Raw genomic sequence first — 21,041 nt, forward strand, 5'->3', positions numbered from 1 at the left:
TTGTCAGAATACTTTCCAATAATTCAATGTCCTGGTCTTCTAAAACAAACTAAGGCTTTGACTTAAAACTAGCTAAATTATGCACATTAAATGCTTATAAAATTATTACACATTATGGGAAATGAACACATAATTAAATAATACATATATTTCATATACTTATAAAACAACAAGCTAACAAATTAAAATAATCAAACTTATTATAAAGCACATACAAATGACAAACAAAATTAAGTTTTTCACAAAATGCATCTGTTCACATCACAAAACATGAGCTCAATTTAATTTGAATCAAAATTTCCCTTAAAATCAGAATCAGGCTTAAATAAAAGGAATAAGCTACATAACATAGAGTAGCACCAATATAAAGTTTTAAATACATTAACTGTAATAGTGTACTATTATATACAGGATTTCACTAATAACATGTATTTGTGATTTTATTGATATATTTTGATTTCATGCTATTACTACTTGTCTAGAGACCAGCTCTATCTATTCTTTACTCTATCACCTTTACAACACCATTTAATTTGCATTTATTTTCTTATTTCAACTGAAAATAATAGCAAACTACAGTAATGCAAATCATAAAGGAGCAGTTTGCAAAATCTTCATTAGCCTGAATTTGTTTTAAAAGTGGTCATTAAAAAAAGGTGTGTGCTAATTAATAACTCATTAAAAACAAAGGCATATATTATTGCATTATTTACTAATAACTATGCACATAATGTTACATGGCAACATGTGTAAATTATGTTAAAATATAGTGTGCTAAGTAAATAAAGCAGTGAGCACTACCATAATATTGTCTTGAGATATTATTAACAAGTATTTTAACTCTTAATCCGATGTGTCTTGAAATTTTCTTTCAAAGACACAATTTAAACATTATCACAGTAACATCACCAGCTATTATGACAAACAATGTGTCACCTGCCATTTACAATCTTATACAGATTTTATGTGAACCTTTAAATATGGCATGTTTACTTTTACCAAATAATGACAAAAGTAATTTATTTAGTAATTTTGACTGTTAATGAGAGTTTCTCATTCAAACATGAAAATTAAGCAATATGTAAAATTAAAAATTCTGTTACATTTATAAATAATGGTTTTATCGTGAAATATTTTCAAAATCAATGTCCTCTGGCGCATCATCCTCACTTCTTTCTTTCTTCATATCTTTTTTCATAAAAATCCAGGGAGCACTGAGACGGTTTGATTTATTATTTGTTCGTTCACTAGATGTACTATTGTGACGACTACGATTTTTAACTGGTGTTGAAGGTAAACTAATAGTTGATGTAACTCTAGGTACAGGTTCTAGAAAGTTTGTATTTACAGGTGTAACTAATCTAATATCTAGATCACTTCCAGCTTGTCGTACTATCTGTACCACCTCCTCATGTTTAGACCATAGTGTATCAACATTACCAACACCAACTACAAAATCACCAACTTTCATACTGCTATACTGTAAATACAAATAATTCTTCATGAAGAATAACTGTCGCTCGAAATTACATATGTAAGACAGATGCTATATAAATCTTAAAATAGAAATTGACAACAATAATATTCATTAAATTACAATAGCTATTGGCCACAATATTTAAATATACATAATAATATTAGACAGTGGTTGCAATAATACACATTTTGTACATCTATGCTCTGTCATACAGTGACCACAATATTATAAATCTATGCTCTGTCATACAGTGACCACAATATTATAAATCTATGCTCTGTCATACAGTGACTCAATATTATAAATCTATGCCCTGTCATACAGTGACCACAATATTATAAATCTATGCTCTGTCATAAAGTGACCACAATATTATAAATCTATGCTCTGTCATACAGTGACCACAATATTATAAATCTATGCTCTGTCAGACAGTGAACACAATATTATAAATCTATGCTCTGTCATACAGTGACCACAATATTATAAATCTATGCTCTGTCATACAGTGACCACAATATTATAAATCTATGCTCTGTCATACAGTGACCACAATATTATAAATCTATGCTCTGTCATACAGTGACCACAATATTATAAATCTATGCTCTGTCATAAAGTGACCACAATATTATAAATCTATGCTCTGTCATACAGTGACCACAATATTATAAATCTATGCTCTGTCATACAGTGACCACAGTGATTACCTCCTGACAATGTACAGATAATACAGTGAATATAACTTACCCCTGCTACACTTTCTGGTTCTATATCAGCTATAATAACTGGTGAATCACCTCTAACACTAAAACCAAAACCTTCACCAGTATTTCGATGTAATGAAACTAATCTTGGTGTTGACCATTCATTCTTGGCATTAAATATTGATATAGGACCCTAAAAATAATAGAACATTTCATTTGAAAATCAATTAAACAGTAATCCAATCAGATGCTATCACTATTGACTATTCTGAAATAAACATCTACAGTGCATTTATTTCATAAGCTTAGATTACATGTATGATGCAAATATTTCTTGTTTTAGAAAATATAACACTTACTAGTTTTCTAAATATATCAGTCACCTTTATCTTTGAGAATTCTGGCGTAATTGATACAACATCATTTTCTGATTTCCCTTGTATTCTGGCAACAGTTACTAAATCAGAGAAATCATCCTCTTCTTCTAATGCTGAGAACTTTTTTAATGCTCTGAAAATACATAAACAAATGTCACATAAGGATCTAGAGTTTAATTTGTGATTAACTTTATCATATAATCTGGATTTGGACTGATAATTTGGCTATGTAATCGTGTTAAACCTTTTAAGTTTTGGTGCTTCGAAGGTGCAGTTTACAACCAAAAAAAGACAAATTAGAGCTGAACTACAAGAAATTATATTTTTTTCTGATTTTAATAGATCAAATACAATATCAATATTATAGTTCCTGACTTTACCTTTCATGAGTCTTGTCTAAGATTTCACCATAATGGTCAACCTTCCTCAATTGTTTACACAAATCATGAACTCTTAAAGCTTCTTCATGACCTAATACTGATTCTTTTAAATGAGCTTTTCCTATTATTTTTCTGTCTTCACTATTTGTAGGTAATTTCAACCCATTATTTTCATCTCTACCTTCTGCTCCAATCTGTAATCCTTGGAACATAGTCTTGATCTTCTCCATATCATCACTATCTATAAACATTTATTATTTTTCATGAAAACAAACTGAAAGATAGTGGACCACAGCCATATACGCCCACCACGGCATGCGGATGGTAAAAACGAAACATCCATTTTAAGTTTCATTAAAAATGGTTGAAAACTAAAAGAGTAATAGCATATTCAAGATTTTGGGGCAAGGGCAATAACTCTGCTTTTAACGGTCGAAAATAGCTCAAATTCGAACTTGATCTTCGTTTTATGAATATGTATACACATACTGAATTTCATTTGATTTCATCAAAAAATCTAGTTTTTAGAGCGTTTACAAGCAAATGTTGACGGACCGACAGGGGTGCCCACAATATACGTCCACATAGAGAGATGTGGGTGTATAAAAACACATTTGTTTGCTAAGTGAAATGGCCAAATGGGAAATCGCAGATGACAGTTGGGATGTCCTGTCCTAGATACTTCATAACATAGTGAAAACTTAATTGGCAGAGACTACTCAGTCTTGAAACACCAAACATCCATTTGTCTAGCTGGGACGAAAACCTTTATATTTTTCAATTCAAAACCCTTTGACTGAGGTGAACTGTATGCTTCAATATTTCTTCTGTTCATATGAAAACAACAACTTACCTTTCTGATCTAGCAAGCCAGATGCTATATAATAATGGGCTAAACCTTTATAATAATAATGTTTAGTTTGAGCCATAGATATCCAGGAGAAAGGGATATAACTCTTCACAGGTTCACTAATCATTAATCTGTGTGTATCTCGATACTTCTCTGATACCTGAAATATATGTAATATTTGAAGTGTATTTTCTAATTAATATCCAATTGCCACTTCAAAGAAACCCGCTATGATTTTGGTCTGTGGGACATTTCTCTATCAGTTCATTCAAGGCAGAATGTTTCTCATGTTTGAATCTCATACACCAGCTATTATTTTCTCATGATGCACACTATCTAACTGAAGAGGGACCCAGGTACAATTTCCATAAACTAACTGTAAATAAAACTTACTAGGGCTGCTTCTTGTGCCATTTTCGTAGTGGCTAGGATACCATTTTGTACAGTTTTTAAATAACATTTCTCTAATACACATTCTTGAGCTTGACACTAGAAGATAACAAGAATTTTTCTAAAAGAATCAATCATCAACACAATGGAAAATTGACAAATATTTTCCACGATAGGTTACCTACCACTTTACATTTTCATTCTAATAGAAACCTATTAGCCTAGTTGGTATACTGGTCTAAGATGTTAGAAACTGATAGGTAACAAAATTCTATTACAAACCTGCATTAAAGAGGCCAACATCAAAAGTGTAGAGGGTTGCATATCCATACTAGGTGCATTACGAAAATGGCATTCTAAATGTAGAAAGGCTCCAGCTGCCTTCACAAAATATGTTATAGAATCTTCTAGTCCAGATATCGTAGTTCTGTCCTAAAACAGTGAAATATATCCTAATGAAAAATAATCCAAACAATTATCAGTTCATTTAGGGAACATAACTATGTTGATGAAGCATAGAAACATTAATGATACCAGATAGAGATAGAAGCAAAAACAAAAAAAACAAAGCAATTCAATGATAACAACTTCTGATAATATTGTATAGCAGAAAATCAGATCTAAAGATCAGATTCCAAGCCTATTAACCTTCTGATGCTGCCAATTTACATACATTATACATTATTTGAATACTAACTCACCTGTTTACAAGCTAACTGGGTGTATAATGCACCAATATTATATAAAACACTACCTTTCTCAAAACCTATAGCTTTCTGTGTACTTGGTACTCCAGATAAAGAGTCATACCTGTATACAATGATATATGTTAATCTTCATTTTAATTGAACAAAGTTCAGTTGTGTATTTCACAATGCTACTTCAAGAAGACTTGGCATGTCAAAGCTGTGTCACTGAATGGACAGAAATTATGCAAGTGTAGGGGTGGTTTTAGTTTGTTATCTTACTCCTATTCAGCAAGTGTTTATATGTTTATATTGGGAAGCTGTCCTTTAGTTTGAAAACTAGCTTTCCAGATGTTGAATAACAAACTGAAATATATGTTGACAGCATGAGCTATTATTTATAAAATTCTTAAACTAAAAACTATCTTACCAATGAAAATGTATAGAAAGATGTTTATCAGTAGGGAAAAAACGTTTTTCTATATAATATAACTGGTTAAAATATTCCATCAATAATTCTAGACCATATATATCTCTCACTGGTGTTCTGATAGCCTATCAAATGACAAATATTATAATACATATAACTAACAAAACAATACCAATATAAATCTTCTGTAGTATATGGGACAATAGCAATAAAATATATATTTAATTGAAATCTGCATCTTCCAGGTGAAAGCGTGCAGTAAAAATTTTCCAGAAATACTGAAATAAAAATGGAGCTGGAAAGTTTGAAATCAATATTTCATCTGTATGCCCAATTAATATTCACAAATATTTTGCATAAAAATATCATAGATTCATAGCATCTAATTTGATACTTACAAAACTTTAAGTGACTTAAAATATGACATAGATTAATGTCAATTAATATATTATAATATAAAATGTTTAATTAAGATACTCTCTTTAATATAATAAAAAGGGTAGTTATAAGTTAAATGTATTTTAAAATTAAGATATTAATGTTGATATTGCATGAAATATCATAATATTACCAAGATTGTTATAGCCATTACAGTAATATAATATCCTATTAACAAATATATTAACTTATCATAACTCAAACATAATTACATGTATTGGCTTTTCTAATGATATAATTTCCATCAACTTGACCTCATAATCATATGATTTGAAGTGAAAATGAAAGTAAGTAGAAGTGACAAACAGGTAGAATAAAATGACTCAGGCAGTGTAAAATTATAATACTCTATTGATACAATTTGGTGAGTGGCTAATAAGATCTCTAGTTCTATGAATAATAATATAGGTTACAGGAAATAAATTGATTTTCTTGAAAAATGTCATATCGAAATCTCTCAAAACAGCATTATATTTAAACGGGGATCAAGTACAGATACAAAAAGAATGAAAAGTTCCTTTTTAATATCAAATGTCCCAAAGATGGGAACTTTTGAACCTTAATCAATGAATATATAGGACTAATCAAGTAGTATCAACAGCTCTTGTACTTTACCTGACGTATATTATGTAATTCTTGTATTTCATTTATAAATTTCTCTGGTTCTTCACTATAGTGTTCTAATAAATAATCCTATCAAAAATACAAAAATACTATACAGTAATACAATTATCACTTATTTAAGAAAATAAGACAGTATCTAAATTATATCACAGCCATGAGAGGCCTATTAAAGCTACACCACCAAAATATGAACAGATTGCCATGATATAACATAGGCTTAGTTGGGTAGACACCATCAAAATCCTTCTTTTCAGTCATATTTTACTATCAATATATACAAAAAATTGCAAAAATTGAGAAAAAATGTTTTCTTACCTTTATAGGTACTGAACAATCCACTTCTGTTGTTTCTTTTAACCCCAATGGTATCATGGGTACACATTTAGCACAACTGAAATATAAACACTAATGCTGCTAAACAACTGTTATAAACTTGTGTTTTAAGTTTAAAATGTTCTCAAGATATGTATTAATGTTTTTGTTGAAATACTTATGGGAAATGATGGAAACTATGGAGAATAAATTCTCTATTGATTTTTGATCACAATTTCTGTAAATTCTACCCAAATCTTAAACTGCAAATTTACATTTTCCTCCTTATTAAAACTGCTATAAACATACTTATCATGTTGGTATATGTGAACTGAACTATTTAATTCAGCTAATTCTTCCTTTAATAACTGTATATTGGAATTAAAAAATGACAATTCAACTGCTACTTGTTCCTTTAATTTCTTATTACTAGTAGCTCTGGAATAAACAAATAATATATTATATTGCAGATTTACATCTTATTTCACAAGAGTTGTGTGTTAACAAGACAAACTCCTTGCCTCAAGGTTAAAAACATACATTATTCTTCTGAAATCATTTATTAAATTTTGTGGTACCATAAGCAAGCATAATGCAGTTTCAACCAAACTGTTCTAGCTACTGTCACTAATCACAATTCTTTCTCATCATATTCAAGATTCAAGATTCATTGTCAAGATTTTAGCTGAATATTAGAAAAATAGTCTATGGATTTTTAGGTAAGGTAATTGGTGCACCTCCTTTCATTCAGGAAAATTCATGATTTAAGGTTTTAAACAACAAATTCAGCTTCCTCATTGTAAATTATTACTTTTTAATATTTCATATTATTCTTGGTTATTTTTGGTGGCTAGAGCTTGAAATTCAAGCCCAAAACAATAGACAAACTTATCCTGGCTGAGTTTTTAAATACTCAGGTAAGGCAAGGTAAAATATAATCAAGATTGTGGCAAATGATTGTAGATTGTTTTACTTTAGAAGAACTTTGAACCTAGCTGCATTTTATTGTATCAAATAAACTCTAAAATAACCTTATTGATATTTTGTCAAACAAACTTGACTAATTGATTTAAATTGTTTTTACTATCTAACACCTTAGCATAAGATGGTTTATGTCACTAGAAACCGATCGTTAAATCAACTATAGACTAACCAGGTCAATTTCAGGTGTATATCAATAATATAGGCAAAATATAAGGTTAACTAAATCTACAAATACTGTTTATTTTATCAATCTTGTCAATGTGTTAATCCTGGCTTGTATACAGTCTATAGATAAACTAGAACACCTCAATACACCAAAAACAATAACACCAAATATCAATATATTTTACTCTTACTGTTTAGATAAAACACGTAGAACAAACATCTTCAATATTGCAAATCAGTTTCAAGATATAAATGATAAATTCCCTTAATATTTGATTCCTCGGTGTTTGACTTCCTCAAATATATCTGGCCACAAAAATAAATTAAACGTCATAAAGTAGAGTTTGAAAATTTAGCTCATACATTGTCAATAAATACAATTGACATTATGATCAAATTTTAAAAATTATCTATTAATCTAACTGAAAGCATGCAAAATTCCGATAAACATTATATCAAAATTTAATCCCCTGTACATAGTTCTCATTTTTTATCTAGATTTTTATGTTTACTTTAATGAGAGATATAATATTATCGAAGAGTATGTAGTAGGCATTGTTATATAGGATAAATATTAACAGAACGGTATATGATGTCAATACTATCATTGTTGATCTATAATATTATATAAAGATTAAATATAGTATATTGTTGATTTATGTTAATAATATATACCTACAGAAAACAGGTGGGTCTTTTTTTCTTGTTTATTGATAAAAAATTGACTTGTTGAAAATAATGTTGAAAGCATAAAGTATAAAATGCACAGGTCAGTTGTTAGCAAAGTCGAGATGACTTCCATCAAATTCTTTGACAGTAATAGAAATAACAAAGATAATTCTGATGGTAAAAAATCTGAAGATTTAAGTATACCAAAAATTGAAGCAACTAATGAATATTAACTTCCTACTTTTAGAAAATACCTGATACATTATGATAAAGTGTAAAAATCCAGAAAATCTTGTTTTTTTGGTATAAAGAGAAAGAATGTTATAAAATATTCAGGTTTCAGTAATTAGATTATAAGTAAACAGTATTTATCACTCACTAATTATACCTTATAAATAACTTTTATCAATATAACAGTACATAGTATGTACATACCAACAGAACACTAACTAAAACTTGTCAAGTAAAAATGTTCCTTTTTATCAAAATGGCCTGTCTAACTTCCAAAATAATAAACCTTGAACTTAAAATATATTCATATCAAATCTTAATCATCTGCAAAAGATTTATCAAATCTGATTTTATTTTTTATTGATATTCCAATCTGTCATTTGTATGAAGAAAAATTGCATCTGATCGACACTTATAAGATTAAGCCTTACTCTGTTTCTCAATAACTAAGAAAATATATATCATGAAATAGAAGTCTCAAATAAAAATATATTGAACAGTTTTTAATCAAGATGGAGAAACAGGTATTTTCAATGCCCTATAGTTGAGATTTGACTTCTGCCCTGTAGAATTTCTAGTTACGCCCTGTTTAATGACATTCATAAATAAAAGAGAATTATTCAGTAGGTTTATGAAGAAATAATTACTAGATCTAATCACTAATCAATCAAATATCTAGGTTAATACTATATTAGGTATAGAGCAATATTCCTTTTCTAACATACCATAAATAGTCAACTACTGTAATATATAACTATCTGATTTATTGCCCTCAGCAATCTTGTTATTACATTCAAAATTCCATAGCAAAAGTCTTTCTTTCAAAATTTTCATATTTCATTCTAGATATAAGATGATTGATATCATTTTTGATCAATCAATTTATAAAATCAAAGTTTAAACAATAAAATTGTAGTATTATTTGGCATCGGCTACAAATGCTCGTTTAGATCTTTAATTTAGATCCTACACAATTTTGGATTTTTATTAACAATCTTAACAGTATGTACTTGGTTTTGGTATCTGTGAAGTATTTTTAATTAGCCTAAGATAAAAATTTTGAAATGAAATGAAATGTCTGCAGTTCTACATCCTACTTTTCTGCACCATGTGGGCTAATGAAGACAGGCAAACAACATGCAGGGTACAAAGAGGGAGATTTTGGCAGGACAGCAGCATTAACCTGCTCTTTTTCGATTTCCAAGTGTTGAGTTTTCTTTAACGTGCACATCCTGTAGCACGCCTTTGTTTATTGTCCCATCGTAACGACAAGACTCTTTTCCATGCCAGCCCCTCATACCTACATCACTGACAGGGGGAAACCAAGTTGAAAAATCCAAAGCTATTATCCTGACAAATGCTGGGATTGAACACTGGACCTTCAGGTTAGCGAGCAAGCGTCAAACTCACTCAACGCGGCTCCAATAAAATTTTTGAAGTGATACTACCTCGCATAATGTATTAAAAATTTAGCTATGTAAATAAAAAGGGACCAATTTTGAAATGGCTGAAATTTTTCTTGATTCAAGCAGGAATATTACCTTATAACCAACTTCTTATAACTTAGCCACTACTTTGTTTGTTTGGATTGATTATGGACAATTTTTACTGTCAGGACAAAGCATAAAGATATGAAGCACAGGGACTTTATATTATAGCCCATATTACAGTGCATAAGTCATTAAAAATACCTTGACCTAGTGTCCTACCTATATAAATTTTCAGCTCCATTTCTCATGCGTAACTCTTTATTTATTTGGTCATTCAACTTAGAACGTCGAGTTTGTAACTTCCCTCTTGCTGTTTGTATCAATGGATCAGATCCCTGTAAGATATAAAAAAATATATAGTTAAAGAAGTAACCAGATATCCATGTAAAATTACAATTTCAACTATATTCAGACGGGAAACTTTATATCCATATGGCTACATATGGCTATTTATAAATATCATGTTTGAATCATTCAAATTGTCTTTTTTTTAATTAAGAACAGACGTCCCTTCTCAAACTAGGAATTTAATTTCCTATTTCTCTAGATGTCTTTTATATTCAATATTCTATAGTATCTCAAAAGAAGACAATTTGTCTTTTTAACTTTGAAACGCATATGATTCTGGACACACATGTATTTCCAAATTTCGATGGTGAGCTGTGAACGCTATTACCAATTGGCTTAGCTGAACAAAATCCGGTTTCTGAGACTAAAGTATTATTGGTCCAAAAAATCCGTTTAAAATAGATTTTGGTTTTAAAAATTTCAAAACAATATAAATTTCATTTAAATCAGTCAAGGGACCACAGGATGAAACCGTAAATTTTTATCTTATACCATGACAGGTTTTAATTCTTAAAGGTATATGGGAAAAATATAACATTAACCTGTCTGGAACATATCATATTTTCAAAACTTTGATTTTTATTTATTTATTTAAATCAAATTTAATTCAATCCAGGAAATACAATACAAACAATCTTCATTAAAGTCTTAATTCAACATGTTTTAATGAATGTCAGTTATTTGTCTCTGGTTTAATTTTTTTCATTCTGTAACTAAGTGTAAATGTAAACATGATATTTGGAAAGGTCAGCTGTATAAGAAATATTTGTAAGTCTCGACATAACCACTACAACAATAGTCTGTAGAATTAATAATAGGTACTGATATAAACATTTTTTAAAAATGTCAAGGTTACCTTGCACCATTTCAGAATATGGTCCTGTCTAACATTGAACCCTTTGTATTGAGAAATAATTTGGTAATTTGAAAGGATAATTTTGGGGACTATACAAGGAAATTAACTATAAAGAAACTTTATTCAAGTAAATGCAGAATATTGGGTTTTAAAACCAAACCAAACCAAAGTCTCAAGAAGAACATATATTTTTCCATTTAGTAATTAGTTTCCAATGAAAATCGTAAATAAAGAATTTCTCAAAATTTTAAATTTAAACTTTTTTACGCTTATACATTAATCTACGATATTTTGAGAAACTTGGTCTTGCAACAAAAATCCTCAAAATACACCATGCTATCTCCCTAATTTAGAGTCTTTGCCTCTTTCTCATTAAAAGATTCTTGTCCTCATTTTGAAACATTTTGGAAAATGTCTGAACTAGAACAGGGAATCCTATACAACTAGCAGTATAAAAATTGACAAAGGCACAGATTAAATGGGTGTAGTCAGTCTTTGTTGTTGTAAACTATAGAGGACATGGTTTGTTGATAAAACACAGTAAAGGTTGTATGTTCACTGTCCACTACCAGTCAATGTGACATGACCTGGCTCTTCCCTCTAATTGTTACATTTCCACATTGTTTATTATCATGGTAATGTTTTCCTGAACAACTAACAATAGACAACAAAACATTGTTACAAAGAATACAGACTGAATGCATGTTACAGCTTCCTTAGTTTACATGAAAGATAATTTTTAAATGTTTTAAGTTGGTAGTTAGTGTTGGTATTCAATATTTTCTCTTCCAAATACAGTATGTTAAAATTGATATTCCTAAATTCTGATGCTTGTGACAAGAAAATGAGTGATAGAGCTTGAGTGGCAACAATTGGACCCTGTCATTTGATTGCACTGTGGCACAACCAGCCATGGTTCAACTGGCACCACAGAAATTTTTTGCCTTAATAAATAACTGCCATAAGAGTGGTCTAAAGGATAAACATCTTGGTTAAATTAAGCCCTTTAGTTTAAGTGCCAAATTTTTAAACATCAATGTATTACAAAGATTAACAATATTAATATATAATTCAAATAGAGCGCCACAGGCACAAAATTTCGAAACTTTAATGTTCTTGAATGCCAAATTGTGCCTAATTTACGTCCATTACAGACACTCTGACCATTGGTGGGGGTGGGGGGGTACACAGGATCCCTATGGTTGCCAGTCACACCAATAGGTTTATAATTCTTGTTTATTGGTCTCTATTTAAACAAGACACCTTATGGGGATTTTAAATTAACATCATAATTATAGATATCTACTTTTAAACCCTTAATCATCCAGTTGTAAAAAAAATGTTATTATAATACCAAACTATTTTTGATCCACCAACCATATATATGAATAGGTCAAGATAAACTGACCTGGGCTATCTAAGACCTGAGGCTAATTTACACTATATTTACTAGTAGTTTGACACTAGCTGACGATATAAGGACTATGATATGATACGTATCTGGATATTGGGTAATGGACAAAATTTAGTGATTTACAAGTTTCAATGATTATTTACTACTGTTTATTTTCATATAATAACAAAATAATATTTTGGATGACCTCTAGTTTTATATGAAAATATATTGTCTAGAATTCTTGATATTGTCAAGTATCGATACACGACCACACGATGTATGGATTCACCAATATTGTATCTGTATTGAAAGACAGATCTGCATTGGTTATTCTTCTTTTTCTGAACACAAATTTTTCCTCTTTCCTTGTATAAATGGGATTTTATTACCCATGATAAGATGTGCTTATACTTTATATTTTTGACTGAAATTTCATATTTTGGAATGCAAATTATCTGTATTTCTAATCATATAAGAAACAATAAAATGGGTGTTATGTGAAGGTTAAAGGGGTAAATATTAAGCCTGAAGCAAGATACAGATATCTTTAATCTTTCTTTTATTCTTCATCAATATACCTTGACCTGACTTTAAACAGAAAAGTAATTCTGTAAACTCTACTAATAAAAAATGAATGTTGATGTTATTTGCATGATATAAAAACAGTTTCAGTTTACATCAACATCATATAACCAACATCATATACCCAAATGTAGCCAACATCAAATTACTGGTTTTATATTTGTTGATATAAGTGATAACATGAAATAAGTTGACAATCTATTTAAAATGAAATATGGGATCAAATTACAGAAACATATATAATACCTGTTAAAATTCTATATTAGATATAATATTTCAGATAGTAAATAATTCAGTACAATAATTCATGATTCTTATGAAACAAAGTAGGGTGAGGTAGCAATTTGCAAATTTGTTCATCTGTAATTTCAAACAATTCTCAAATTCAGAAATGGGTAAATGCTGTAACAGATGCAAACTATAAATATATATATATATGTATGTCAGCTTTCACAAATAGATATTGTTGTTAAGTTTCTGGTTAATTATATAAAATGGTTAATTATAGGTTTGGCAAGGAAATGCAAAAAACACACTTGTCATGTTTATATCCACATTTTTTAATGGTTTAGAGCCATCTTTATTGGTGAACGTGCTATGCTTACACTGAGTTCCCAGACGACTTTAGCCTCTGTCACACATGTGAGGTACAAGACTACCATTCAATGGGAATTTAACTATTTTGCATGAGCAGTTGAAAGTGAACAAAGCAATGTTAACTTTCAAATATCTAATCAAAGTGGAGAAAAAAAAAACATGCAATTTCCCACTCTGTATAGCAGTGGATGTAATTGGAATATGCTAAGTGATTAACATTGACAAAAGAAAGTGCAAATGTTGTTTTGTTTCTGTTAAGAAAAGGAAAGACCAGCATGCTGAACAAGAATAAGCTGGCTTTTGCGTTTCCATGGAGTAAAGTGAAAGCCAGCTTAAAAAGGGTCAAATTCGCCTTTTTGGAGGTTGATTTGGAACTTGAATATATGTAAATAGTTTTTAGAAATACTAAAAATGTACTAGGAGTTTCACTTTCTATTTCTATATATGTCTTTTCTATATACGGCACAGTCTCATTTTGACATTCAAACGCAGATTATTCTGGACACACATGGATTTGAAGGCTAAAAACTGTGTGCTGTGAACACTATTACTAATAATGACCAGTCCCTTTAAAGCTAGCTTTCATTTGGCCCACGATAAATTGCCACACACAAAAAGAGCAGTTTTCAGTTACGAAAGCTGGCTTTCTCTCAGTGGAAACACAGTTTATGTCTTAATTTCTGTTATAAAATTCAAGCTGTAAAACTGTCCTTGTGTAAAATAAAAACATTAATTTACATATTAGTTGCTGAAAAATTGTCTTCCTGGTGTAAAGAAGTTTTAAAGTGCATATTCAACCAAGCCTAAAACTATACCAGGGAAATTACTAGATATAATGTTCAAAATGCTATTCATATCTTATCAAGTGGTAGAAAGAAATTATTCACTTCACATACCAAGACCTTGTATTCCTATTGTAAACAACATGCTATCAGTTAAATATTAAAGAACAATGCAGATTAAAAATCATGACTGATATCATGGACAACACTATCATAAAACAATTTCAATTCAAGGACCTATGTTATTTCAAATAAAATCTGTGATTCGAACTGTTTATTTGAAATCAAATTCATGCTGCTGACAAATTATATATCTTTGTCATTGGGCATCTTGTTTTGGAAATGGAGAATACCTTTCTGATAGAGGTCTTTCAGCAAGCAAAGTAATCCAAAAGTGCTAAAAAAGAGCAAGAAGTCAATAAAACAATATTCTTCATTATGGAGACTCTTGACTTGTAGGCCTACCTAATTAAAAAAAAAAAAGAACACAGACTCCATACTTTTCCTGTCAAATTGCATTACCTATATACAGTGGTATTATCTATCATTAAGTTATCATTGTCTCAATGTTGTATACAAGCCCTTTACAATTTTATGGGTTTGGTAAAATAGTTGACCTTAAATATTTCATTAATCTGTTTGATTTAATAAGGAAGGGCCTAATAGAATATTAAATATAAGACACTTGATTGCTTCAATTTTCACATGATCTTTTATATTTCTAGAATCTTCAATAATAGTTAAATAAAGGAAAGATTAGTTCTACCAGTTGTAATAAAGTTTTAAGCTATGACAAAGATCACAGTATTAGTTTGTGGTTCATGTCTAGTGAGTGACAACTATGCAAAATACAAGAACTGAATTTAAATTTGAACAATTTATTTATAAAATAAATTGATAACATTCCATTTCTACAATATTCTAAATAATCTAAAAATGTTCTGTTGTTTAAAGGGATGACAAGTTATGCTACTAATGCATTATAACAGTTTGCCAAACTAAATTTACACTTTTAACATTCAGGTCTGTAAATTCTAGGAGAGATGGGGGTGGGGGGATGAAGTTTAGAGTGAAATATAGCCATTTGTATAATGTCATAATGGTATATAAACAAGGTGTAAAAGTTAATGTAGATGTCTAGATATATCATGTTACTATAAATTATATAACCTGAGTATTTGACCCATGTCATTATTAGTTACTTGTCAATATTAACATATTTATTGTCTGACTTGATACAGGTCAGATATAACCCACCACAATCAATCTTTAAATTCCTTATATGAAATAACTATTGTATCTCATACAGGCTTCTAAGAGATTTTTAGTCAGTTCAAATAAAAAAAAAATCAAGGCTAAAACAGCATCAGAATTGTTTTTCTTAATTGCAGATAAAGATTGGTATGGGTAACAAACATTCAATAAAAATTAACTATTACTGTATTTCCTTCTTATCATGTCATTGACATTTTTTTTCCCCACAAGGAAAAAGATCATTATCTTTATCATTATCTCCCAATCATAACCAAATTTCACTGATTCAATTGCTATAAAATCATTATACTATCCAGACTGATTGTGCATTTGAAACACATGTCTGACACAAACTTAACACGTTAAAAGTTATTGTAGACTGTGTATGCTAAAACCATTTTAAAAAGACAAGAGAATGTAGTATTTAACTCTGTGGTAAATGAAAGGCATCCTAAAGTTGTTAAATAAAAGTGTTCTTCAGTTTACCTACATTTACCCATTATTTACTCTAGAATTAACATTTATCCATTGAGCTCTCGACATTTTATACTACACAGAGGTCTTTTACCCTCTACTCTGTATTGATTACAACAATTGATCAACAATGAAATATCTATTAACAAGGTACTTTAAAATAGTTTAAAATGCATCACACAAAAAAATGTTTATTAAGGATATTTAAAAAGACACCCAATTTTCAAAAACAAACAAAAAATTTTTTTGTTTCGCAAAACTTAAAAACATGGCTGACTTGATTCAAACTCATTGCTCTGTTTGACAAAAAAAAAATTCATAATCAATGGCTTCTCACTTGTACGAATAGTTTTTTTTTTCAAAATCTGCAATGAAGCAGCCTTTTAAATTTTCCATGTTACATTTACAACAACCACGTTGATTTTTCATATAGAAAGTTCAGAGCATTATAACTTCTTGTGTAAAACTTTGCTAACAGAAAGCTTAATTAATTAATTGATAGACCTAAAAATACGACAAGTGTAAAACATTGTTGCACTTTGAAATACTTTACAACGTCTGCTATGGATAAAATGATATTTGACATATTTCTCAGTAATTTTTGACAAGAAGAAAATAAAATCTACATTTCTCACCTTCCTACAATGCCTTTCATTGTTGTTTTTTACCGAAACCACACTTTTATGTAAGAGACTCATTTTCAGTTACATTCGTACACTTTATAAAAGAAATATCCGTGAAATAGTTCGAATGTTTACAACCGTTTTAACTTCCATGCTACTACTTAATAACATATCTTCTCTCTCTTCCCTTACTTCAACCGTGACCTCGTGACGTCACGGGGACTAGTTTGTTTTTATGAGGCGCTTTGTTGGTTTGATTAGCCGAAAATCCCTCCTGATTTGTTTATGTATCTTTTTTATTGATATTTGAAATAAATATAGTTTTGCAAGTATTGATAAATAATCACAAAACTTGCGAAACACATGAAATCTTGTAATAATTGTTTGATATAAGGCTCCAGAATAGTTCACATCGTAACTTGGCAAACTATAGTTAATTTGTATGGAAGGGTTTCATTGTCACAATATTGAACCAAGTTTTATACTGTAATGAGATTGTTCAAAATCAGCCCAAATCGAATTTACCCAAATGCTGCCATGTGAAGATAATCAGTATTTTCCAGACTTCAACATAGACATCGATCTATTGTCACTTTGATGTGTTATACGACAATTTTAATTGCAGGTAAATCTGACACTGGATGTTTTGAAACATGATTTGAGTAGCTCACGTGTAGTTCTATCTGATGCTAAAATGAGCAGTTAGAGCAGTGCTTCTCTCAACCGGGGTTCATGTGCACTCCCGGGACCCGAGGGTTAATTTGGTTAGTTCGGAGTGTGTTAATAAGTTGAAATTCATAGCAAGACTTCATCTGACCGGGTCTATCATCTGACCGGGACTTCACCTGAAGATGACAATGTAGATTGTTGAAACGTCGTGTGTAATAAAACTAAGGAGTAGTATACCATAAAATTGTGTTCCGTTATTTAATAGATCATAAATGTAAGAGTTAGAGACAATTCAAGACCAGTTATGCGAGAAGTAACCACCGCTAGCAATTTTTGACAAACATTTGCTACTGTGGATCGGGTTGTTTGGTGTTCCCAAACGTTAGGTATCAGTAAGTCTTACTCTTTATGTGTAACAACTGAAGTCGTTGACCCTTTTAGAAAAGGCGTGCGTTTCGTCAAGATTAGATTACATTCATATTGTCTTAATTTTATGATTGGCAAGATTGATCCTGCAAATGACCTATATAACGTAGCTAATCTTCAAATTTATTCATTTTGATGATAGACTTTAAGTTTCGGTTCTGGGCAACTTTAAAGAGGTCTTTTCGGACAGATTTGATAAATTGGAGTAATGTATACGATGTAAGAGAGGCTCTTTGATACAGTTGTCCTCCCATATTACTTTTGACTATAGCAAATGGGAGGCGACTCCTGTTTACTGCTAATAATTTCAGACTACATCTAAAAATTATTTTATAATAAAGGGACCAGAATTTTTGTCATGATTTATAGGCTAGGACTCAGGTTGCCCCCCTCCCCCGTCTCTTTGTCGCCACTGACTATAGAACATCATAGAACATAGAGATCATAGAACATTCTTAACACAGAAAACTTACCACAGAGTCAAGTACAAGTACAGAAAAGAGGGCGTACTATTTGTCTAAAAACGGTATGAAATATGAAGTCTTGTCTATAATATTCTTTTTGTTGAATATCATTCTGTGCACAATTCGGTATTCCCTCCAAATTACAAGCGGGAAACACAAAATCGCCTTGGGTGTAATTATAATACAGAATGAATGAGAATCATTTTGCAAAATGTCTTCCCAGTTTAAGAAAACATATTCCGTCATTAAGTAATATATTTTAAAACTTACGCAACGACAATACAAAAACAGAAACCAAAAGCAGGATAGTATTTTTAATGGGTATGTGTCATAATGGTTCACAATAGTGGAAGGGGTGAGGGGTAGGGGGTAATGAAAGAAAATGTTAATCATTTGCTAGGAGAGGATATTCCGGGGTTGTAAGGATATGATTATAAAAAATAAAAACATTATAATATTGATTCATGTTTATGGTTTTAATAAGAGATATATTACAGAGTTTACACAATCAAAGGTTTCACTACATTTACATGTAATATGAGACAATATTGCTTAAGTAATGCTATTTAGGACGATCATTCCTGAACACTGAATAAGAACACTGGTAATACCCGTAAATATTAGACATCATAAAAACGGATTTCAAATCACATATTCTGCAAGACAAGTATAGAATGCTTTAACCTTCAAGATTTAGGCTTTATAGCAGTTAAGACTAAATTATTTTTGCCATCTATGTCATATTTACCGATTGTTTATTTAATAAATATAAACCAAGCAAAAACATTGTAAGAATTAAAATTGTAGACTACTTTCTGCACATTGTAAAACACATCTGTTGGTAGACTGCGATGACAACAACCGAAGGTGTGAAGTGGACTAGTTACAAACTCTCGATCTTCGCCCAACTTTGCTATGAGCAAACCCTGATCAAAAGATCAAATTTACCTTGACTTATTACGTACGAAGCCTATGTACATCGATTGAATTTGATGCATTTATTTAACAGCTTAAAGTTTTTGGGATATAATTATATGAGACAAATCATAATATAGCAGTGTCTGTTTTACTTAAATCGTCAACAACAAAATAATACCATCATCACTATGTTTTGACACTCTGGTTCATATTGTTGTTACTTTCCCATTATTTGTAGGTTGGCAATTCGGGCAATTGTTCAAAGCTCTTTGTTGTCTCTGCAGATTTTTCAACATTTCAAACAATTCCTTTCGCTCATTTTCCATTTTATCAAAATCTGCTTTCCGTCGTTCCTCCAGATCTAGTAACAGTTTTAGTTTTTGTGAGATTCGCGATATCTCATTTCTCAGATCTGTGATTTCTGCTTGCATTGCAGATTCTCTTTTAACCATATACTCTCTCTGTATAGCAAGTCTATTCTCCATTTCTTTCTTTTGATTTTCTATTTGTAGCACCATTTCAGATCTTAATATTTCAATAGCCGAACGCAGTTCTTGTATACAATTATGTTCTCGATCGTCCATATTAGATACAGCTATACCACATCCTTTAGCACACATTTTACTTTTATCTCGACATTCCTTTAAATGATCATGTAAATCCATTTTTAGAATAGAATCGGAACATTCCATATTTGGACAAGTCATTATTTCAAATTTACACTCGCGTGTATGAGCACTAATAAATTCTAAATTGCACGAATAATTGCATCCTTTTAACGAATTACGACACTTTATTTTTAGTTTGTTTAAATCATTTTTCATATAACGAAATAATGGTTTAAGATCATGAAGTAGTAAAACCTGTCGATCCTCTGGACATGTATGTTCTGTTAATAACCATTCATAAATACATACTCTACAGAAGGCATGCTCACACGGTGCCTGTACTGGGTCCTCTAAAACACCCCTACATATACCACAAAATAATCCTTCATTTACAGGTACTAGAAACCTTTTAATATCATAACCCATACCTTACACACCTTGGCCTGAAAATATACAAATATAGAATTAGATAATGTATAACTGGAGCATGAAATTTGTGACCTTGCTTTGATCTATGATTAACTTTCTGGCCTCATTATGATCCACAATGAGGTAACGAATTGTATAACATAATATTGTTACAGTTGCTAATGAATAAGTGAGTTTCAAATTCATCTTCTGTTGAATATATCAAATGAAGATTTTGGGCAGGCCTATATCCATTACACATGACTAAATGTAATGATTGATTATTGTTTAGTACATCAACCTAGTGGGTTAAAGAGAACATGCAAAATAGAAAATAAGGAATTGCGATCTACTGTGTTGGTCAAATGGTGACCTGAGTATACCAAATGGTGACCTGAGTATATCAAATGGTGACCTGAGTATATC

At 30.4% G+C, this 21,041-nt stretch overlaps 2 protein-coding genes across 2 annotated transcripts; both read right to left on the reverse strand.

The window, feature by feature from the left end:
• Positions 1–1,120: 1,120 nt before the first annotated feature.
• LOTGIDRAFT_155816 (hypothetical protein) lies at positions 1,121–12,118 on the reverse strand (the record flags this gene model as incomplete). The annotated part of the gene is made up of 14 exons (XM_009068334.1): positions 1,121–1,480; positions 2,228–2,377; positions 2,544–2,694; positions 2,942–3,182; positions 3,795–3,951; positions 4,185–4,280; positions 4,464–4,613; positions 4,883–4,991; positions 5,298–5,422; positions 6,351–6,428; positions 6,675–6,750; positions 6,981–7,109; positions 10,430–10,545; positions 12,002–12,118. The coding sequence occupies 14 exons, from the start codon at positions 12,116–12,118 to the stop codon at positions 1,121–1,123; spliced, it is 2,055 nt and encodes a 684-aa protein (XP_009066582.1).
• A 6,864-nt stretch (positions 12,119–18,982) lies between these two features.
• Positions 18,983–21,041, reverse strand: LOTGIDRAFT_211441 (hypothetical protein). Its single transcript, XM_009068335.1, has one exon. The coding sequence runs from the start codon at positions 20,631–20,633 to the stop codon at positions 19,806–19,808; it is 828 nt and encodes a 275-aa protein (XP_009066583.1). The 5' UTR covers positions 20,634–21,041; the 3' UTR covers positions 18,983–19,805.

This window comes from Lottia gigantea (assembly GCF_000327385.1).
Source record: "Lottia gigantea unplaced genomic scaffold LOTGIsca_9, whole genome shotgun sequence".
Taxonomy (NCBI): domain Eukaryota; kingdom Metazoa; phylum Mollusca; class Gastropoda; family Lottiidae; genus Lottia; species Lottia gigantea.